Source organism: Melanerpes formicivorus, unplaced genomic scaffold (genome assembly GCF_026170545.1).
Source record: "Melanerpes formicivorus ecotype bairdi unplaced genomic scaffold, bMelFor1.0.p_v2 SCAF_4, whole genome shotgun sequence".
Classification (NCBI taxonomy): Eukaryota; Metazoa; Chordata; class Aves; order Piciformes; family Picidae; genus Melanerpes; species Melanerpes formicivorus.
The window spans coordinates 19,353,318-19,373,449 of NW_027142356.1; the positions used below are offsets into that span (position 1 = coordinate 19,353,318).

The window sequence follows — 20,132 nt, forward strand, 5'->3', positions numbered from 1 at the left end:
TTGCTAGGTAATAAAATACTTCCAAAAGTGAGCATGTAATCGATCATTTTTGCTGCCTAATGTATCATCACATTTTTTGGCTGATGTTATAGTTATGGACTATTAATGCCCCTATTGGATAATCATAGATAAGCACAGGGCCTATTTCTGCTTCATATGAAGCCAGACAACAGCTTGTATATGAGTGCACATGAATTTGAACCCTAAATGGACAGAGTGAGGTAGCTGTAGCAGAAAGTAATGGCTTAGCATTTTAATCAGGTGGACATAATTTAGTTTGTACCTTGAGCAGTCTGTAAGTAACACTGTATGATCAGAATAGCTTTACACTAGTTAGTTTAGCTGTACTGCTGAAAATGAAGACACAGCAATAAGACTTCTAGAAGAGATTAACCATGTAATTATTCACACTTCTTTAGGTATGTGACATTAGCAGTTAAATGGAGTGTTGTTATATTTGGTGTCAGTTGCAGTCTCTTAGCCAAACAGAGACCCTTCTGCTATTCTCCTTGTACTTGACAACAAAACACCTAGTCTATTGACAGAGTTCTGCCCCAAGGAGTGTGAACACATAATGTAAAATGCAAGTATTTGATGGTACTGACATTCATTACTAGAAAATGAAAACAATAACAATAAAAATAAAAAACCTTCAGAGGGTATTTCCAATAATTTCCCTAGTGCTGGCTAAAGTTTGGTTTGTATACAATAGAAACCACAAGCTACTCTCGTGGTGTTCTTGCACTTCGTGGATTTAAGTTTTGCAGAGGGATTGGATTACCTGAACACATGGCAATACATTGTAATTTAACTGGTAGCCTCATTTTATGATGTGTTTTCAATTTTTTGAGAGTTAAAGTGAATTTTAATGGGCCAATCTCTTGGCATATTTTTTTCTACATATTTCTTAAAAGCATCTTGTTCCCTTCTCAGTGCTTTTACTTCAGAGAAATTCTGTATTCTTTCACTCAAGCTGTTCTGTTTCTTTAGTTCAGATACTTGTACTTGTTTATTTTACTTATGCTCTTCCTGCAATATCATGCTTTTGCACACATAAACACATACAAACAAACCCAGCCTTCCAGTCCAGGGTGTCTTTGATGCACTGAAATAATTTACTTCCTGGAAGGGGATAATCTTTAACACAATGGCTACCTTCCTACTCCACTTTTATCATGTCCTGACAGTGGTAATCAATAGAAAAGTTGCTGAAGAATCATTTGATGTTTTTGAGAACTTGATGCTCCAGCTGGAGACACTAAGCTTGATGTTGAGATTGAAGATGCACAAAATATCTAGGAAATGCTGAAGCCTGAGTTTCCTACAGAACCTACTTTGATGCTATGGCATTTACTGCACAACATGTAATGAGAATGAGTTTGAAAAGAGACTGTCATTCCAGTGGTTATTTGTTAGTGTGGTTTAGTGCTCAGATGTATGCAAAGTGCTTCAGAGAAAACCAATATGACTTCCTAGGATCAACCTTCCTCCTTCCTCCTGACACTTCTACACTCACACTCACCCTGGCAGCACGGGGGGATGGAGAATGTGGGGTGTGGTCAGTTCATCACATGTTTCTCTGCTCCTTCCTCTTCATGCTGTTCCCCTGCTCCACTATGGGGTCCCTCCCATGGCATACGGTCCTTCCTGAACTGCTTCAGCCTGGATCATTCCTACAGGCTGGAGTTCTTCAAGAGCTGCTCCAGCATGGGTCCTTTCCTTCAGGAATGGATTGTTTTTATGTGTGATTCCCACAGCTCACAGTTCCTGCTGGAAAACCAGCTACTGTGTGGGTTTCTGTCCACAGACCACAGCATGGATATCTGCTCCACCATGGTCCTCCATGGGCTGCAGGGGAATATCTGCTCCAGCTCCAGAAATACTTCCTTCCCCTCTTTTTTTCACTGACCTTGATGTCCAAAGAGCTGTTTGTTTTTATCACTCCTCTCTCACAACTGGTTCACAGCATTTTTTACCTTTCTTAAGTATGTTATCACAGGAGCATCATCAGCTGATGGGCTCATCCTTGGACACTGGCTCTATTTTGCAGTTATCTGAAAATAGCCTGTCCAACACTGGGGCAGCTTCTGGTGTCTTCTAACAGGAGCCACACCTGCAGCCCTGTCCCACTATCAAAACTTTGTCATGTAAACCAAAGCCTCTTATTTTGAACAGGCCCTCAAAATGTACCTCTGTTCTGAATACCTGCTGGCAAAGTACTACAATTCTGCATCACATAGTATTTATTTTAATTTTTCAACTGGTCATTTGCCCATTTAGGTAAGAGTATTACCAGGAAGTAGTAAGATCATCCTAGCATCAAAAAAGAGTTTTTTCCTTCCTACCAATACATTTGATAGTCTTAAAACCTCTGTATTGGACAATAATTATTTTTTTATCTTTAATGTGATCGTGAGTTCAACATGTCCTAGAGTGTCACTTCTACAGACAGAAATATGTTCTTTACAGGATCTTCAGCTTAGATCTCTGTGGTGGGTTGAAGTTTCCCCCCAGCATTAACTTTTAGCCAGACCAACTCAGCTAGAAGCAAATGAAGCTGTATTTGCAAGCAAAAACTACACTCTACAATGGAATGCAACGAATATGTACAAAATAGACAGTATTTACAACATTATACAGATATTTACAATTAGCAAACAACACAAAACCCACCCTGGTCAGAAGACCAGAGAAGACTGTTCCACCTCCCCCCCCCCCCCCCCCCCCCCCCCCTCCAAATTCTCCTGTCCCAAGAGAGAGAATGGAGTTTAGAGAAAGCATTGGGTTAGGCTTATCCCAAGGTCAGCCAGAAGCATGTTATCTTCTCCCAAGCAAAGCAAGATAGCCAAGATCAGAAGAGAAGAGACGAGAATGGGGAAATGTGAAGAATTGTTATGAGACAGCTTCTCTTATCCCAGACTTTTATCCAATGAATTTGTTTAGAATAATATTTTTGTTTCCTTTTTATACCCAACAGTGATTTATTTATATTTTTCTACTTTTCTGCTCGAAATCTGCAGCTAAATTTTAAAGGCATAGCCTAAAACTACCACACTGAGAGTATTCACCTTTGCTTTGCTCAGATGGAGACTGATAACCCAAGTATGACTGATATTCTTGAGAGGCATTATATACAGCTTGCACTTACCTTCTGGCTGCTGATTTTAATGTCAACAGTGCCCCAGTTACTGGTTCATAGGAACTTTGAAGTATGCCTGAACTTTCCTTTTTTACACAAATCACTGCAGTTACAATGCAGTTGAGTCGAGCTCCTGGAAATAGAGAGTAAGCGTCAGCCTGAGTGCTCAGTTCCAGCACCTCCTTGTGAGGCTCATGCTGTTAGAAAAAAAATAATTAAAATAATTTATTATGTACAACTGATTTTTTTAGCTGTAAGTATCATAGTTCCTCGCTTGAGGGTTATCCACAGTGTAACAGTGTTGCCATATGAGTGTGCCAGAAGGTAAGAATGTAAGAGCATGTAATTCCTTGCACTTGAATCTGGAGCCTTGGAAGAATTAGGGCACTTCTGTTTTCCAAGAAATTTAAATTTCTCATACAGCCCACAGGATTTGTCAGGGCATTTTCAAAGTGGTCCTGCAGTATATCTGGGGACCTCTTCTCAGACTTTCAAACTTGATGGGTTTTATGCCCACTGAAGTAGATCTTCTGCAGCAGTGCTTTTTGTGAGTGACAGATCAAGGTAGTTCAGGATAATGAAAAAAACCTGAATGGAAAATAAAATTTTCCATTTTGATTTTTAGGAATTTGTTCAGTAAACAGTAAATGATCCTCCTGTATCTGGCAACAGTTTTCAGAACTACTCATGCCAGATGCATTGAAGAAAAAGTCTGGTTGCTGGAAACTGGAGATTTCAAAAGAAATAGAATTCCTGATCAAGGCAACAGCTACCACCTTTCCAGCTCTGCATCTCACTGTGGAGATTTGTTCTTTGTTATTAAGGGTACATTTTCCTTCCAGCTCTTTGGAATATCCCACTGCTCTGTATGAGCCTGCAGAAAACCCTTTCTTTTTCCACAGGTCATTCAGGATGGTGAACCTCTTGGCTGGGATGAATCAGGAAAATACCCACAAGGGCCGCAGTGATAGCTGTATTTTTGAGGCTTGATTGTTGACTTAATTTACTTTTAAAACAGGTTCTTAGTGCTTCTAGCTGAAAAAAAAAATTAATAGCAAGAACAGCAAGCTGACAATTCTTATTCACATAGCCGCCATTCAATAGACTAGGCGCTAGCTGTACTGGTTTAAAAGGATAACCCCGAAATTTGTAACTTGTTTCTTATACTTAAAACCGCCTCGTCCTCTTTCCGACAAAGCTTCTATTCCCATCTTGAGTTTGGCCACAAGATGGCGACAACTTGCAGTCAAAATGCTGAAACAGCCAGACGGCGCTCTGAAACTGTCTCGCTTCCTCAGCTTTTCCCTGCGCTCTCCCCCCTCCTCTTTTGTTTCAATATTTAATTGCATTTATTTCGGAATTACTAGGCAACCCACCCCCAGATGTGGAATTTAAAGGTGATGTGCTTGCAGTGAGATTTTCAGGACCTGCTCAGCAGAGCACCATCATGTGATAATGGGATAAGGTGGAGTTCAGCTTTAAGGGGAAGTCTCCATCCTTTCTCACCAATCTTTAGGATCTCCAGCTGGAGGAATACCAGAAGATCCTTCCCTTTCCCCTAATCCTTCTTTTCCATCCAGCTTCCTGAGCCAGCCCCTGAGCAGATCAGGACGGGCAGAGCAGTTGCAAGGTGAGTTTCCCCAATGGTTGCTTTCCCATGACGGGGGGGGGGGTGGGGGTGGGTGTTGTGTGCTGGTTAGACTGGTGTTTGCTTGCTCTCTTCGGTGCATATGACAAAATCACAGGGAGACGTAAGCTCCAGGGTGGACATGCAAGTGGCTGGGTGAACCATCAGCAGAGGCTGAGTATTTTGTGCTTCCTTCTGAAGAGCTGCAATAGTTTTACAGTGCATTTCCTGACACCTCACTGCACATTACTTCACCCTTTCTGTCTTTGCTGCTAAACTTTTGACCAAAACCCTCCTGGAGAATTGTAAGAGTATGTGTGTGACAAAGACTGTACAATCACCCACGGGGGTCTGCAGCGCTATGGGTTCTCCCCACAGCACACCAGCACCTAGGATGAGGAGAGTCTCCCTCCTAGCTTAGGAGCTGGTGGAACAGGGGACAGGGAACAGAGCAGCTGTCCAGGAAATGCAATTTCAACCCCTCCTGATATCTGGTTCATTTTGGTGAGTTGGGCAGGGAGGCAGGGCTCCTTATCATTTGCCAGCAATGCTGTGTTTCTGAACTGGTTCACAGCTACACTCTTGGGTTTCATCTTTGTTATGGGGAGAGGTGAGGGAAGAAGGAGCAGTGGCATTTTTCGGTTTTGAGTTTGATATCTAATAAATATTCAAGAGCAGACTTGGCTAAGGGAAAAGAAAAATCAAGAGAAACCGAGGCAACTTCCTTGCTGGATGCAGTTTGGTTCCAGCTGGTGAGAAAACCTTTCCAGTTGTCTCCTTGCAGGACATAGCTTCTCACCCACTCTGCTCCTGCTATCATCCTGGACTGTCTACCTTGTGATGAGTGACAGTGAAGAACATGATTAAATCCAGAGATTGGGTTTGGGGCTAAGGTAAAGTTATACTGTTCAGATTGAAGAATCCTGGCTCTCTGTATCACCCTTTGGGTAAAGCATCCAATTCTGGCTCTGGCTAAAGTGAGTCTTCAAGAGACCATGGGGGTGTGAAGTTCTCAGGTGCATGCCTAGCTAGATTGAAAATCAAAGCAGCCAAACCTCAAGCAGAGATGCCTTTTATCTGAAATCACTGATGATTACTTTGACAGAAAATTGTCACTCAGAGGCAAGATATGTTGCCTGTTGTGGTTTCATGTAGCCATGTGGTGATTGTGTAAAGAGCCAGCAGAGCCAGCTGAAGTGAGCTCTTGACATGGTGATGGCATGGCCATCCTTTGGCTGACCCTCAGAAGAAGCTGGAGCTGCAAGCCTAGCCCTTGCACACTGGTCGTCCCCCGGTGAAGAGGCAGACCCAGATCACATCCCAAACATGTGGCTGGTTAAAAACAATGCCTCCAGTAACAAAGACAGTTCTGCTCTGGAGACTTAGATGGCACTGAGATTTGTATGTAGTATCATTTAAGACCAAAAGCTCACCCATCCAAGGGTAACATTTAATAAAGCACATTTTAGTGGCCAATACTTTTACAGCTTTTGTGATAAGTGTCATATGGAGCCAGGCTTGAAACCCACTGGTGTGAATTTTAAGTGACATTTCTTTCATTATGGTAATGTAAGGTTAATTGAGCAAGAAATTTAGCTTATGGGAGAGTGGGCAGAGGGAAAGGTCCAGATTTAGTGTGGCTGGCAGTAATAGAGAGCTGGACTAAAGATGTTCTAGGTTATTTGATGTCCTTCCTTCCTTCCTTCCTTCCTGCCTTCCTGCCTTCCTTCCTTCCTGCCTTCCTGCCTGCCCCCCTTTTTTTTTTTCCCCTTCCTGAGCATAAAAGCCTGAGTTTCTCTGATTTTCTGAATTTATTTTTTTTTTTTTTTTTTAAATTCAAGGCCTTGTGAAAAGGTGATTATTTTGGCACACCTATTTAAGCATACCCACTGCATGGGTAAAGAAATTTTCTGCAGCATCTAATTTTTGCTGTTTTTCATCTTTCAGCTTGTTGTGTCCTTTATTTGGTGTACAGCCCTGCTAGCTGAGACTAAGGGGTTCAGAGTTCCTGATTTGCTTTTGATTCAGTGCCAGTGGGCACTCAATTGCTCCATGCATTAACTAGAAAAGGATGCAGCAATTTTTGAAGTAATTTTTCTGCCCTTCAGGTTAGTCAGATGGAGTTCTGCGTCGCTCACCCGACCCCCCCCTCCCTTAGGCAATCGCTTGATGTAGCTCCACTTAGAACAGCTTGAGAAAGAGACCTTTGCAGATGCAACTTGTTAAAGTAGATACCAACCAGCGAGTACACTGATGAGACAGTGAAATTTCGTGTGTCTTGTGCTGTAGGGAAAGGGCCTGGCAGGGGTCGCGTCCTCCTCCTTGCAGACTTGTATTTTAATCCTGCCTTCTGCCTTTCTTCCCAGACCGCAGCCCCCGCTGCCGGTTCACATCAGACGCCGGCACCGGCACCCTCCGGCGGTGCTTTTCCCGGCCGCAGGGTTGGTAACACCTTCCCACGGGGAGGCGAGCCCGGCCAGCTTCGCTCCCCGAAGGGACCCGGCTCGTACCGCGGGGGCTGGCGTGGGGGTGCTGGGCAGGGCGACCTGCCTGGGGGTGACCGGCCTTGCTCCTTCCCTTCTCCCCAGGCGGTGCAAAGGAGATGTGCCACCGCACAACGGGTTCTGCCAAGCACCAGATGACGGGCTGAGGGGCGCGTTTGGAACTCCGGGAGTGGCTTGGATGACAGCAGCGGCTGTGAACGTCCTACACCCAACTGGAGACAGCATGAATACCTCGGTCCTCAACCCCCAGGGAAATATTTCTGGTCCCCTGAATTTTTCTGAGACAAGCTCACAGATTTTGCAGTTTGAGGATGAGGATTGCCATGTGCCTTTGGCTATGGTCTTCACTTTGGCCTTGGCTTATGGGACTGTGATAATCCTGGGAGTCTCTGGGAATTTGGCCTTGATTGTCATTATTTTAAAACAAAAGGAAATGCGCAATGTGACCAACATCCTCATTGTCAACCTGTCCTTTTCTGATCTTCTAGTGACTATCATGTGTCTTCCCTTTACCTTTGTGTACACTTTAATGGACCACTGGATTTTTGGGGAGGCCATGTGCAAATTGAATCCTTTTGTGCAATGTGCCTCAATCACCGTCTCAGTCTTTTCTTTGGTCCTCATTGCTGTTGAACGCCATCAGCTAATCATCAATCCTCGCGGCTGGAGGCCAAGCAATAGACATGCCTATATGGGCATTGCTGCCATATGGGTTTTAGCCGCAGCTTCCTCTTTGCCTTTCCTTATTTACCACGTGTTAACAGATGAACCCTTCAGGAACATAACATTTGATGAATATAAGGACAAATATGTGTGTTTGGACCTTTTCCCCTTGGACACTGCCAGGCTTTCTTATACCACAACGCTTTTGGTGATTCAGTACTTTGGACCTCTTTGTTTTATATTTATTTGCTACTTGAAGGTAAGAGAAAAATCCTTTTGCGTTATGTACTTCGTGCTGCTTGGTGTTTGTTTATCCTTGCAAACATGACGGTTGTCCTACATGTTTCTCTTTGTTGAATTTCCTGCAGATATACATCCGATTAAAAAAAAGGAACAACATGATGGACAAGATGAGAGACAATAAATACAGATCCTCTGAAACCAAAAGGATCAACATCATGCTGATCTCAATAGTGGTTGCATTTGCAGTTTGCTGGCTGCCTCTCACCATCTTCAATATTGTGTTTGATTGGAATCATGAAATTCTGCCTGTCACTACCTGCAGCCACAACCTGTTGTTCCTGATTTGCCACCTCACTGCCATGATCTCTACCTGTGTGAACCCCATCTTCTACGGGTTTCTTAATAAGAACTTTCAGAGGGACCTACAGTTTTTATTTCATTTTTGCAATTTCCGCTCCCAAGAGGAGGATTATGAGACCATAGCCATGTCCACCATGCACACAGATATTTCAAAAACCTCTTTAAAGCAGGCAAGCCCAGTTGCATTTAAAAAAATTAATAGTGAGGATGATGACAAAATATAAAGTAATAAAAATTCTACACCTGAAAGTGTGATCGCAGGTGAAATGTGTCCAAGGACAAGCACAATTACATAACAAGTACAAAATGGGTAATGTTTTCTTCTTTTCCCAAGGAACTTTGAATGTTGTTGCTTTGAAGTTATATGCTGTGCATTTTTGCCTCGTTTACTGCTTTAATGTTCTCAGCAGTTATATCTGAATCTTATTAACAGACATAGTGGGACCTGCTACTACCTATGGGTTTCACAGAGAGCTGTCTGATTCTGTTTCTTTTTACAGTTACTCACTTTAGCACAAAGATAAATTTATTGGGGTTTTTTTTCAAAGAAGAAGTTGTCAGGAGTGTCCATATAAGACCTTTAGAAAGAATATAAACCACAGGGAGGCTGTCGCTGCAGAGGACACCCATCCTAGAATAAAATTAGGACATTCTGATTTGAAGAGGAGGTTTGGTGTTTTGGTTTTTTTTAATACAACTTTATATCAATGTTGAAATTCTGTAAATCAGTGTAGGCATGCTTAAAATGATAATGTGAACCTGTAGAATACATTAAATGGGGACATGCAGTTGCCTGATTCATAGAGACCATTCAGGATGTAATCACTTAGGTTCAAAGACAGGATTAAGAGATAAATTCTGTTCTCATTTACAAGAATAAAAGTCTACAGTAATTCTACAGAGCATAATGGGATAACTGATGTTTCACCACAGCAAATGAAAGCACAAATGAGCTTTCAGTCCCAACTGATTATAGCTGATTTTAACAATAGAGGCTTTTTAATTTATAAGACCTAAAAAACATTTTCATCTGCCATTACTAACAGATTTGGGGATGGAATGTACTGTGTGTCCCACGCCTATGAATGATGTAAATTCTCCTTGAATCCTATGTCAAGAATCTAAAGGGACATGGGACTGTTCACTGTCTTGACAAGGTACAACTGCATTATTACAGGGGACAGAGGAAATTGGGACTGAATATAGTTTAAAAAAAACCCAAAACTTTAGCTATCTGGGTCTTTTTATAATGATTACTGCTGATCTATATAAATTTTGTATAGCCTCATAATACTCTGTGTTGAGATGCGGTGGTAAAAGCCTGGTTTATCTCCAAGACAATGGATGGTTTAATCAAGATCTGCAAAATTTAAAAGGAGTATATTGATGTAGTTTGGGTGTAATTGGTACATTTAACTCCAAACTTGCAGCTTGCACAGCTGGTTGAAATACAGAAATATTTGACAAATATTCACAATGGAGCTGTGTGAGATATTGCTTAAAATATATATCCTCTAATTACACAAAATATACATGACCAGATCCCCAGCTGAGGGAAATTCACATATCTTGACTGCTGTAAAACAAACTACAACAGCTGAGGTTCTGTGTCATGCAGTGTACTTTGCTGTGCAAACCAGTGCCTTTTTGAATAAGTGGCTTTTCAAAATACAACATAGGTCCCACTTTCTTTCAGCAAGGTCACTTTAAACCATTCTGTCAGAGAAAAGGGTATTTAAAATGGATATAAATGTAAATGTAGCATAAGTGTAAATCTTACATGATCTGTTTCTGAGCAAAAAGTTCTCAGGATGAGATGAGGAATTGAATATGTTCTAAATTTGACATGGATAAATGCCTAAGAAATTAAAAATACTTAGTTTGCCAGTATTTAAAAGTCAAAAACTGTGCCTTGTGCTGTCTTATAAACAGTGTAGAATATTAAAGTAGCAATGTGTTCTTGTGCATTATAATTCTATATGTTTCTCTACTGGCAGATAATTTAATAAAAAAGGAAGTTTCTGTGGTTGAGGACAGAGAGGAATGTAGAAAAGAAATTAAAAGACACAATTTTCATTCAGAGTTTTGCCCTTTTGAATTTTATTAGATTTACCTTTTCTTTGTGACTCTTTATGGAGCAGTTCTGGGCCCCTCAGTTTAGGAAGGATGTTGACTTGCTGGAATGAGTCCAGAGAAGGGCAACGAAGTTGGTGAGGGGTTTGGAACACAAGCCCTATGAGGAGAGACTAAGGGAGCTGGTGCTGCTTAGCCTGGAGAAGAGGAGGCTCAGGGGTGACCTTATTACTCTCTACAACTACCTGCAGGGAGGTTGTAGACAGGCGGATGTTGGTCTCTTCTCCCAGGCAGCCAGTACCAGAACAAGAGGACACAGTCTCAGGCTGTGCCAGGGGAGGTTTAGGTTGGATGTTAGGAAGAAGTTCTATACAGAGAGAGTGATTGCCCATTGGAATGGGCTGCCTGGGGAGGTGGTGGAGTCACCATCATTGGAGGTGTTCAGGAGGAGACCTGATGGGGTGCTTGGTGCCATGGGTTAGTTGTTTAGGTAGGTTGGATTGGTTGATGGGTTGGACACAATGATATTGAAGGTCTCTTCCAACCTGGTTTATTCTATGTATTCCATAGGTATTCTATGTTGCTAATGATTTAACAAGTCTCCTGAAATTACCTGCCCCCCCTGGTCACTTTATGATGGTTTTCATATTCTAAGGAGTGTGTATTTTCACAGAGATACAATGTAGAAGCCCAGCCATATTATTCTATTAAGACTCTCACAGTGAGTTTTTTCCATTAGAAACAAAATAGACAATGAATTTTATATTTTTCCCCATTTTTTGAATTTTTCTTCTTCCCAGTGGAAGAAGAAAATGGAATTATTTGATGATTTTTCCAGTTAGTTTCCTAGAAATTTTTGATCAGGCTAAATTTGGTGTTTATACAGAGTAGGTGTTGAAACAGCTTCAGAGGAGCTTGATGGTGCAGAGACCTAAGACTGGTGTCACAGTCTCAGGCTGCGCCAGGGGAGATTCAGGTTGGATGTTAGGAAGAAGTTCTATACAGAGAGGGTGATTGCCCATTGGAATGGCCTGCCCAAGGAGGTGGTTGAGTTGCTGTCATTGGAGGTTTTCAGGAGGAGACTTGATGGGGTGCTTGGTGCCATGGGTTAGTTGTTTAGGTGGGTTGGATTGGTTGATGGGTTGGACGCGCTGATCTTGAAGGTCCCTTCCTACCTGGTTTGGTTTATTCTAAATAAAGGTTTATTCTAAGTATGCTAAGATTCAGAGGTCTCCAGTGAGATAGGAACATAATTCCACCTATGTTAACTTTTCCCCTACTTCAGGTATGGTCTCAAATCATTCAGCTCATATGATATTGTCTCATAATGTCTCCTGAGAATGCATGTCAGGTGCTTTTTGCCTACCAAACAAGGTGATGTATAAGTAGGAGCATTTCTTTGGCTCATCCATGTTAAGCTCAGGAGCCATTTTTCTGCTGCACTGCTGTGCTAGGATCAGGCTTCACTTAGGTATTTCCTCACTTCCCTGCAAGAAGACTTTTTAACCTCTGCTGGGGATGCAGGCTGGCACATTGCCATACAAATAGCACAGGGCATACTGCCTGAACTGACAGTGGAAATGAACACAGTGTAAAGAGTGTTCAGCAGGAAAATGCAATTAGAGAAGTTCAGAAGCAAAATCATTGCTCGTCTGAAGATTTGTCATGAAGACAAAGTTTTGACCTGACATTTGCAGCATGTAGATGAGATTAACTGAGAGCAGTATTTTTGTCTTTGGTTTCATGACTTGACACTGGAGTGCTCAAAAGCTGCTGGAGACTTTCCCCACATGACATCTGGTGACATGGTTTAATCCCAGAAGGCAAATAAGCACCACGTGGCCACTTGCTCACCTCCCTCAACAGTGGGATGGAGAGGAGAATTAAAAAAAAAAAAAAGGAAAAAAGCAAATCTCATCAGTTCAGATAAGAACAGTTTAATAACTAAAATACAAAATGAATACAGCAAAAAGAGAGAGAAATAAAGCTCAAGAAAAGACAAGCAATGCACAATATAATTGCTCACCACCTGCTAACCAATGCTCAGACCACCCTAAGCAACTGTCTGCCCTTCCTGGCCAATGCCCCCATAGTTTGTATACTGAGCATGATGTCATATGGTATTTAATACCCCTTTGGCTCCTCTGAGTCAGCTGTGCTGGCTGTGTCCTCTCCTAGTTCCTTGTGCACCCCCAGTCTTCACTGGCAGGGCAATATGAGAAGCTGAAAAGTTCTTGACTTAGTATAAACACTACTTAGCAACAACTAAACATCGATGTGTTACCAACATTATTCTCATATTAAATCCAAAACTCAACACTATACTAGCTACTAGGAAGAAAATTAACTTTCTTCCAGCCCAAGCCAGGACATGTAGCTACAACAGCAATCCTTTTTGACTTTCAGAGCTCCAGCATGGTTTCTAAATCCTAAATTTCTTTGCAGGGTGAGCTGTTGAGCTTCATGTTTCTCTATCATTTTTCAGTCATTCTGGTTTTATATTTGTTTCTCCTATGTGCTGTTTTGTCAAACTTTGTCAAACTTCCCATGCTTCAGCACATGTTGATTCCTATCTCAAAACTCTAAAGATCCCTCATATTCTTTCAGAATGGTAGGAAAGTTTTACTGGCAGAAAAACAGAGCAATGACAGATCTATAATGTATCTTGCTATTTATATGCAGAACATTTCATGTGAAATACACAGCCTTAAATGAAAATTATAACTTTAATAGCCTTAAGTGACAAATTTAACTATTTAATAAACACTAATATCTGCTTCATTTGTCAGTTATTTTATAATCTTAATCTTCACCTTTATACATCACAGATATTTAAAGGTTCTGCACAATCTCAATGTACCAACATATTTGCATGTCATCTTAAAATATACTTCTGTATTCCCACGTTGCTTTTTTTCACATATCTATTGGTTGTGCTGCTGTCATTACGTACAATAATCCACAACTTTTACATCCCCATTTTAAAAAAGAGATGCCAATGAAGAAACTAATTAATTAATATACCTGCTTTTAGGTATGCCAGGGAAAAAAATGGATATTAATTTTTTTTTTTAATGTAATCAACTTTCCTACCCCCCCCCCCCCCCCCCCCCCCCCCCCCATGACTTAAATCAGATTAAACCAGGAAAAGGAATTAACATGACAGAACCCCTCAGGCCACTTGATCAGATACTGACTACATGTCATTACTGTGTGTGAAGGATTCATATATTCCGGTTTTGCTGTCTTGTGGTACAATACTAGCTGTTATTAACAGATCCTGAAAGCAAAAGTTGATACTGATTTATATTCAGACTCTAAATCAGTGTATGTTTAAATCCAGGCATGTTCATCAAATTCTGTTTCTGACCTCAGCAAAGTGTTCTGAGACCAGCAAAACTGGAGAATTTGTTTAAAATTAGTAATTTGTCTAGGCACTCTTTGAAGGAAAGTGCAGTGCTGGCTCAGCTGTGTCTCAGCTAAAGGGTATTTACAACTCCAAGCTCTACTGTATCCTCTTCATTCCTGTGGTATTTAATAGGTGATATCTGCCTCCCTGAGTCATTATTAAATACCCAGGTCACTACTAAAGTTTAGGTGAAAGAAAATTACTTTTGTTCTGTCTATATTTTGCAGCATTAAGATGTAAGAGGAAAAAAAATTGACAAGATTTAGTCTCTTACACTTTAATTGACTTTTGGCCAGAAATAGCTTCTACTTAATATTTTGCTTGTGCTAAACAGTGTTAATGGTCTAACTGAAGTTGATATTTCAAAGATTAGGGAGAACATTCCCAAAGACTAACTTCATCTGGAAGATGGCAGATTTTTCTGTCCTACTCCAGTGGCAACCCAAGGCACTCACACCTACTCTGCTCTAGGTGCTACACATCACCAAAATGGCTTTCTCTACATTATCTATACAGACCGCTAAGGGACAGCCAGCTTCCAGGGCCACCACTAGGCACAGTGACTAGTGCTTCCCTTGCTCCATATTCAGTGGTGCTTCCACTCTCACTACATACTTCATGCCCCTGGCAGCTCAGTTCTGAGGAAGTTGTAGGAATTTCTACTCTGATTTTCTGAAGTGCCCAGTTATATGCTAAAACTCAACTCTATTCAGAATAGTGCTTTAAATAGTTTTTCCCATTAAAATTATTTTCCTGCAAGTTTGTGGTAGGTAAGTTGTTCGAAATTTACACTGCAGAGATTTTACAGAGCCTATGTAGGAATTATATCCATACAGAACATTCAGCTCATTGGAGCAAAATTGATAACACACACTGACTTGTGTTTTCCAAAGATCTGGGGTGGTGATCTGGTTATGTGACATAGATCAAGCTTAGCAGCAAGAAATTTGCACTGGATGCAAATGTGTTTGAGATTGCAGCAAAGGAAAGGCTGCATGACTTGCCACAGTTTATGCAACATTTCAGATATACAAGGGAAACAGATGAAGTTTGGAGAAGAGCAAAACCTCAAAATATCTAGGTGAAGCCTTGATGCTTTCTGTCAGATATACACCAAGAGACTCAAAGAAAGACTCAAGCATTTGTTTATTGTTGGGGTCAACATATTGACATGTAAATGGTCTTTTGGGCAAAGTGGTGGTCAAAAGGGACATCTGGTAAACAGATACTCTGTTCTTGTGATCATAAAAGGAATATGGATCTTTATAAATGACTCTGAAAATGTATTTTAAGATTCTTCACCTTAGATTAATTTAGATAGCTTTTTGAGATGAAGGAAACAAAATGTTTTTGGCACAATCAAAAGGAAACAGCTTTTCATTGCACCCACTCACAGCACATGACTCCATTTGCTTTCACTTCTGAACATGAAGGCAATTTATTTATGGCAGGAAAAGTAACCTTATCAACAACGCTCTCATTGCCTTTCTTGTTTTGTTCTCACACTGACACTGTGCTGCTGTTTTTCACTCTGTAATCTTTTTTTTTTCCCTTCACAAACTATGATACTTTTATTATGCTATTTATATTGATTCTTAATAAAAGCTCTCTGTGAAAAGGTGTTCTTGTAAGATCCCATTCAATGTGTGATTAAACACATAGGCAAAAGGCCATACAGGATTTGTAGAAATATGACTGGCAATGTGATGATGTTTTAGGGGTTAGAGAACTAGAAAATGCATTTGTTGCATACTGTTTTTCAGGTCTTTTCATTTAAAGCTTTTGTTGTAATTTTAACTCATGTTATATAAATGTAAGCTTAGCCTAGTGTTTCTACTTGGTGACCAGCTTCTGGAGACATCCAGCTCATAGGAAACATTGGGTAACACAACTGTCTCCTTACCTATGGCCCTCATGATTGACTGTAATTTTCTCATTTTTGTAATAAACTTAAAGCTATATATACAAAAATGTTCACTTCTTTCTCTTTAAGACTAGTAAGCATTGCATGTTAAGATATTTAATAGATAGGACTGGATAACATTTTTTATTATTATTATTACTATTATTATTATTATTATTACTTTATTATTATTATTATTATTATTATTACTACTACTACTACTACTACTATTATTATTACTGTGCCATTTGAGGCTCAGCTGGACTGGACAGTTTACATTTAAAATTCACTCCAGACAGTAAGGAATCTCAGCCTGCAGTAAGGGTTATGGATTTAGCTAGTAATGGTTGTCCTACAGCAGCAACATCAGCAATCACAAATAAAACCACCGCAGAGAATTGCTATCTTCAGAATTAGGTAAGGGCACTTTTAAGTCAACATAAGGAAATTTGAATTCAAATTTTAATGTTGTTTCTTTTTCTGGTGGAAATTTTGTATTAGACTTCATGAAATTATAAAGCCTGAGCCTGGTCTCACCTATATTAGTACAAAGGTGCAGCAACATCTTTGACATTGTTCAGAAGATTTTGGTGTAGATGAGGCAGGTAAATGAGATTGGTCTCAGAAGGCTGGCAGACTCATTTATTAGGCTCACAGATTTTATATTACCTAGGATCAGGATAGCATACTGAACATTTAACCCTGCTGTTCCTTAAGGAAATTATCTATGCTAGCTGAATGGTCTTATTTTCCTTTATTTTTTAATTCCTTGATAATTTTTTAGACCTGACAGATATGCCAAAGCTTTTTGAGGGATAAGCTGAGCATGTGTTCTTTAATGTCATTCTTTTAAACAGGACATATATGTTACAGGTTTTATCATAGAAGTATTATATGCTACCCAGTGAAAAATACATGTTTAATATCACGCATTTTGAAATGCTGACTTTAAGTGAATGTTATATATTTATTAAAAAGCTTTAAACCTTTATCAGTTATTATGTCCAGGGCATGTTTCTGAAAGGAACAAACCAATCTGGGCTGGTTGTGAAGCTATTTTGGCTATGCAGCTGGTGTTGGCAGCAGGGTTTTTGTTTCTGTGACCAGGAGTATCTGTCTGAAGAACAACACCTGCTTGAGAGAGATAGGATCCACCTCACTAAGTGAGGCAAAAGTATCTTTGCCAGCAGGATGATTGACCTGAAAAGAAGTCTTTAAATTGGGAATGATGTGAGATGAAGAGTATTATGAGCAGCCTATGGACAGGCCTGACAAGCATAGCCTGAATGGTGGTGTGAATGAAGGCAAAGACAATGCTCCAAAAAAATGGAGCTTAAAATGGGTTACGTCAAGCACTGAAGGTAACCAATGAAGTGCCTACAAGAAAAAATGGTAAAATTTGGTAAAAATTTCCAGACCTCCAACAACTGTGCCCATCTAGTTAGAATTCAGGAGTAGAGAGGGCTGCTTTAATTAGACAGAAACTGAGATAAGCACATTTGTGCAATGCTTATTTAAAAGTATCTTATATACAGTACTTTTCCCAGAACAACAGGAAACTTATTGTAAGACAAGTTCCAAGTGAGCCTGGGTTTTGGAAAATTTGTCACTGTTTCTTTTCATATCTGTGTTTAGAAATCTTTACACTATATTTACCCTGTAAATTCCCTTATACTCTCTATTCCCACTGCAAGCAGTCAGTGCCAAAAGTACAGAAACATGGTCATGCAGATCTCTTGTAGCTATGGTCCAGAATTAAGTGATCCCTCTGACACCATGACTTTGCCTTGCAATCACTAGTCACACGGAAGGGTGAACTAAGCTGTGGCATAGATCCTAGCTTAGTAACAATAAACCTAACAATACAGAAGATATTTGCACGAGGGTTTTGGTCCAATTTGACACCTGGTTACTCAAACACTTGTCCTGGTGTGAAAGGCAGAAGTTAACGGAAGGAAATGAACAAATGAACAGGGACAGAAATGCACAATGCTTAGGGTGGTGTAGTCACATAAAGATGCTAGTCATATTGTGCCCTAATCTTGTAATAAGGAAAATAGTTAATTTATCTGATTTAGCTCTGACCTGCTATGAATTCTACTGTTTTGGGTGGCCTCCACTGTTGTGAAGAGCTGGTTTTACCAAATGAGAAGACTTAATTTGACATCATCTAGAGGTCTAGAGCCTAGAGTACTTACTGCTTTAAATGAGTCACTTGTCTTTTGATTTAAGCTTTGTATGCTGACAACCACTATTGACTTCTCATATACATCCACATTTCATGCACCCTATACTGTAGAAGCTTTTTACTCTGTTCCAAGAAAAATAATAATCATGGAGGTACACATTTTCTAGTAAACTCTGACCATGTGTAGCAAACTACAATGTGGGTCCCTGGATTCCAAAGACTGGTACTTCTGTTTAGGATGTTTTTGTTCGTTTTGTTTTGTTTTGTTTTTCACCGGGAAGCTATGTGGAAGAAAAGGACTGCTGCAATGAGTAAAGAAAGAGTTATGCTTTTGAGTCTACAGAACTGTTTTCAGGGAGAAGCAGTGGTCAAGATTCTGTTTGAGGAATCGGCTAAGCAATGTTACTAGTGCTTATATTTGAGCTTTCTCTAAATATATTCAGGTATGTCAGTAGGTTAAAATTGTCTTACTCAAATCAGTGTGGCACACTTTTTACCAGCAATTACTGTGTTGAACCACTGTGAACTCCAATTTTCATCTTACTTTCAAAGTTCCAACTTAAAGAGAATTGCCTTGATTTAGCTGAGCTTGACCTATGAAGTCATGTATGACTCATCCTGTCTCCCTCATAAAGTACTCAGAGACTATGATATGTGATACTAATAAAATGAGAAAGAGCTGATTTCTAAGTATGAATATATTTGCTATGCTCACTAAAGCTGTTTTGTGTCACATATTTAAGTCTGAACAGCATCATGTTCTTGAGAGAGAGAAATAATAACCAAAATGAAAAAAAAGTGAAATTATTTTAACTGAGTTTCAGGCCAATCCATAAGATACAGATGTGCACATTATATTAATACTCAACACTGAGATCTGTCAACTGACTGGATTAAGAAATAGCAAGGGCATATGTCTAGATTACACATAACAATTTTTGTTTGCAAATGTGTAATAAAAATATACAAATCTATTTTTATATGGATTGGGAAGATTGGTGTGAATAGAGGGTGAAATAAAATAGAGGGTTTTAGAATACTGTTACTTATTGACTCCACAGAAATTTCACAATATAATAGAACGACTGTGAGGCAGAATATTCTTTCACATACTTGAAAAGACATTTCTAAAAGGGACTTGCTATAGCCTGGTATTTTTACTAACGTCCTTTCTCTCAGTAAGTTCTTGTTCATAAGATGGATATAAAATCTAAGAGATCAAAATAGAGTTCCTCTCTGGGTTCACTATGAGTTTTGCCAGAGGAAAGGATTTGCTTTATGCGACCATGATGTGCACCCTGAGCAACTACAGAGCATAACCGACAACAATTACTTGGCTTCATCCGGCCTGTGGAGACGGTGCTCGCCAACGTCATTAAATGGTTGCCTTGAAGTTGTCGGCCCCTATGGGACTCACTGGAGGCTGTTTTTCACTGGGAGAAGTGGCCAGTGATGGTCCCCAACTTAGCTTGAATATAGGCGCAGAAAGCGTGAACATCTAGGCGTAAAAATAAAATAAATAAAAAAAGGAAAAAGAAAAAATGAAATTAAAGGCACCTCTGGGGAAAAAAAGAAGAAACTGAAACAAAAGAAGAGCCGTGGGCTGCGGGGCAGAGGTGAGCAGCTGGGGTTGGTGCCTCTCTTTTTGACAAGCACATAATGGGGAATCAGGTGGCTAAGGAAGAGAGACCAGTACTCAGAGTCTTTACTCAGATCTTGAAAAAAAGAGCTATAACTCTCTTCAACATGTTTTAATTGTGGACAAAAGGGACATTTTCAGTGAAAAGTATGGCTTGGGAGGAGATAGCTGTCCTAGAAGCCTTTCAGAAACTCTTTAAGCAACATGAGAAGTCTATCAGTACCTCTGCTTTTCAGCAGATGCTCTTTTCAGCAGATGCTCTTTTCATCTGCTGAGTACCGCTCCTCGGTCACTAAAAGAACAGTGTATGATCCAGGGATCTGGGATAAGATCAGAACTGAGTTTTGGGACTATGCTAAGAAAGAGAGTAAGATCAGAGAAATT

The 20,132-nt window shown here is 40.2% G+C and overlaps 1 protein-coding gene across 2 annotated transcripts; it reads left to right on the top strand.

Annotated features, from left to right (window-relative positions):
- The first annotated feature begins 4,641 nt into the window (after nucleotides 1-4,641).
- Nucleotides 4,642-10,825, top strand: NPY1R (neuropeptide Y receptor Y1). Of its 2 annotated transcripts, none has more exons than XM_068171129.1 (3): nucleotides 4,642-4,769; nucleotides 7,355-8,192; nucleotides 8,302-10,825. In XM_068171129.1, the coding sequence occupies exons 2-3, from the start codon at nucleotides 7,449-7,451 to the stop codon at nucleotides 8,758-8,760; spliced, it is 1,203 nt and encodes a 400-aa protein (XP_068027230.1). In that variant the 5' UTR covers nucleotides 4,642-4,769; nucleotides 7,355-7,448; the 3' UTR covers nucleotides 8,761-10,825. The 2 variants fall into 2 exon arrangements, with proteins under 2 accessions (XP_068027230.1, XP_068027234.1); XM_068171133.1 differs by lacking the exon at nucleotides 4,642-4,769 and adding an exon at nucleotides 7,178-7,207.
- The last annotated feature ends 9,307 nt before the right edge of the window (nucleotides 10,826-20,132 follow it).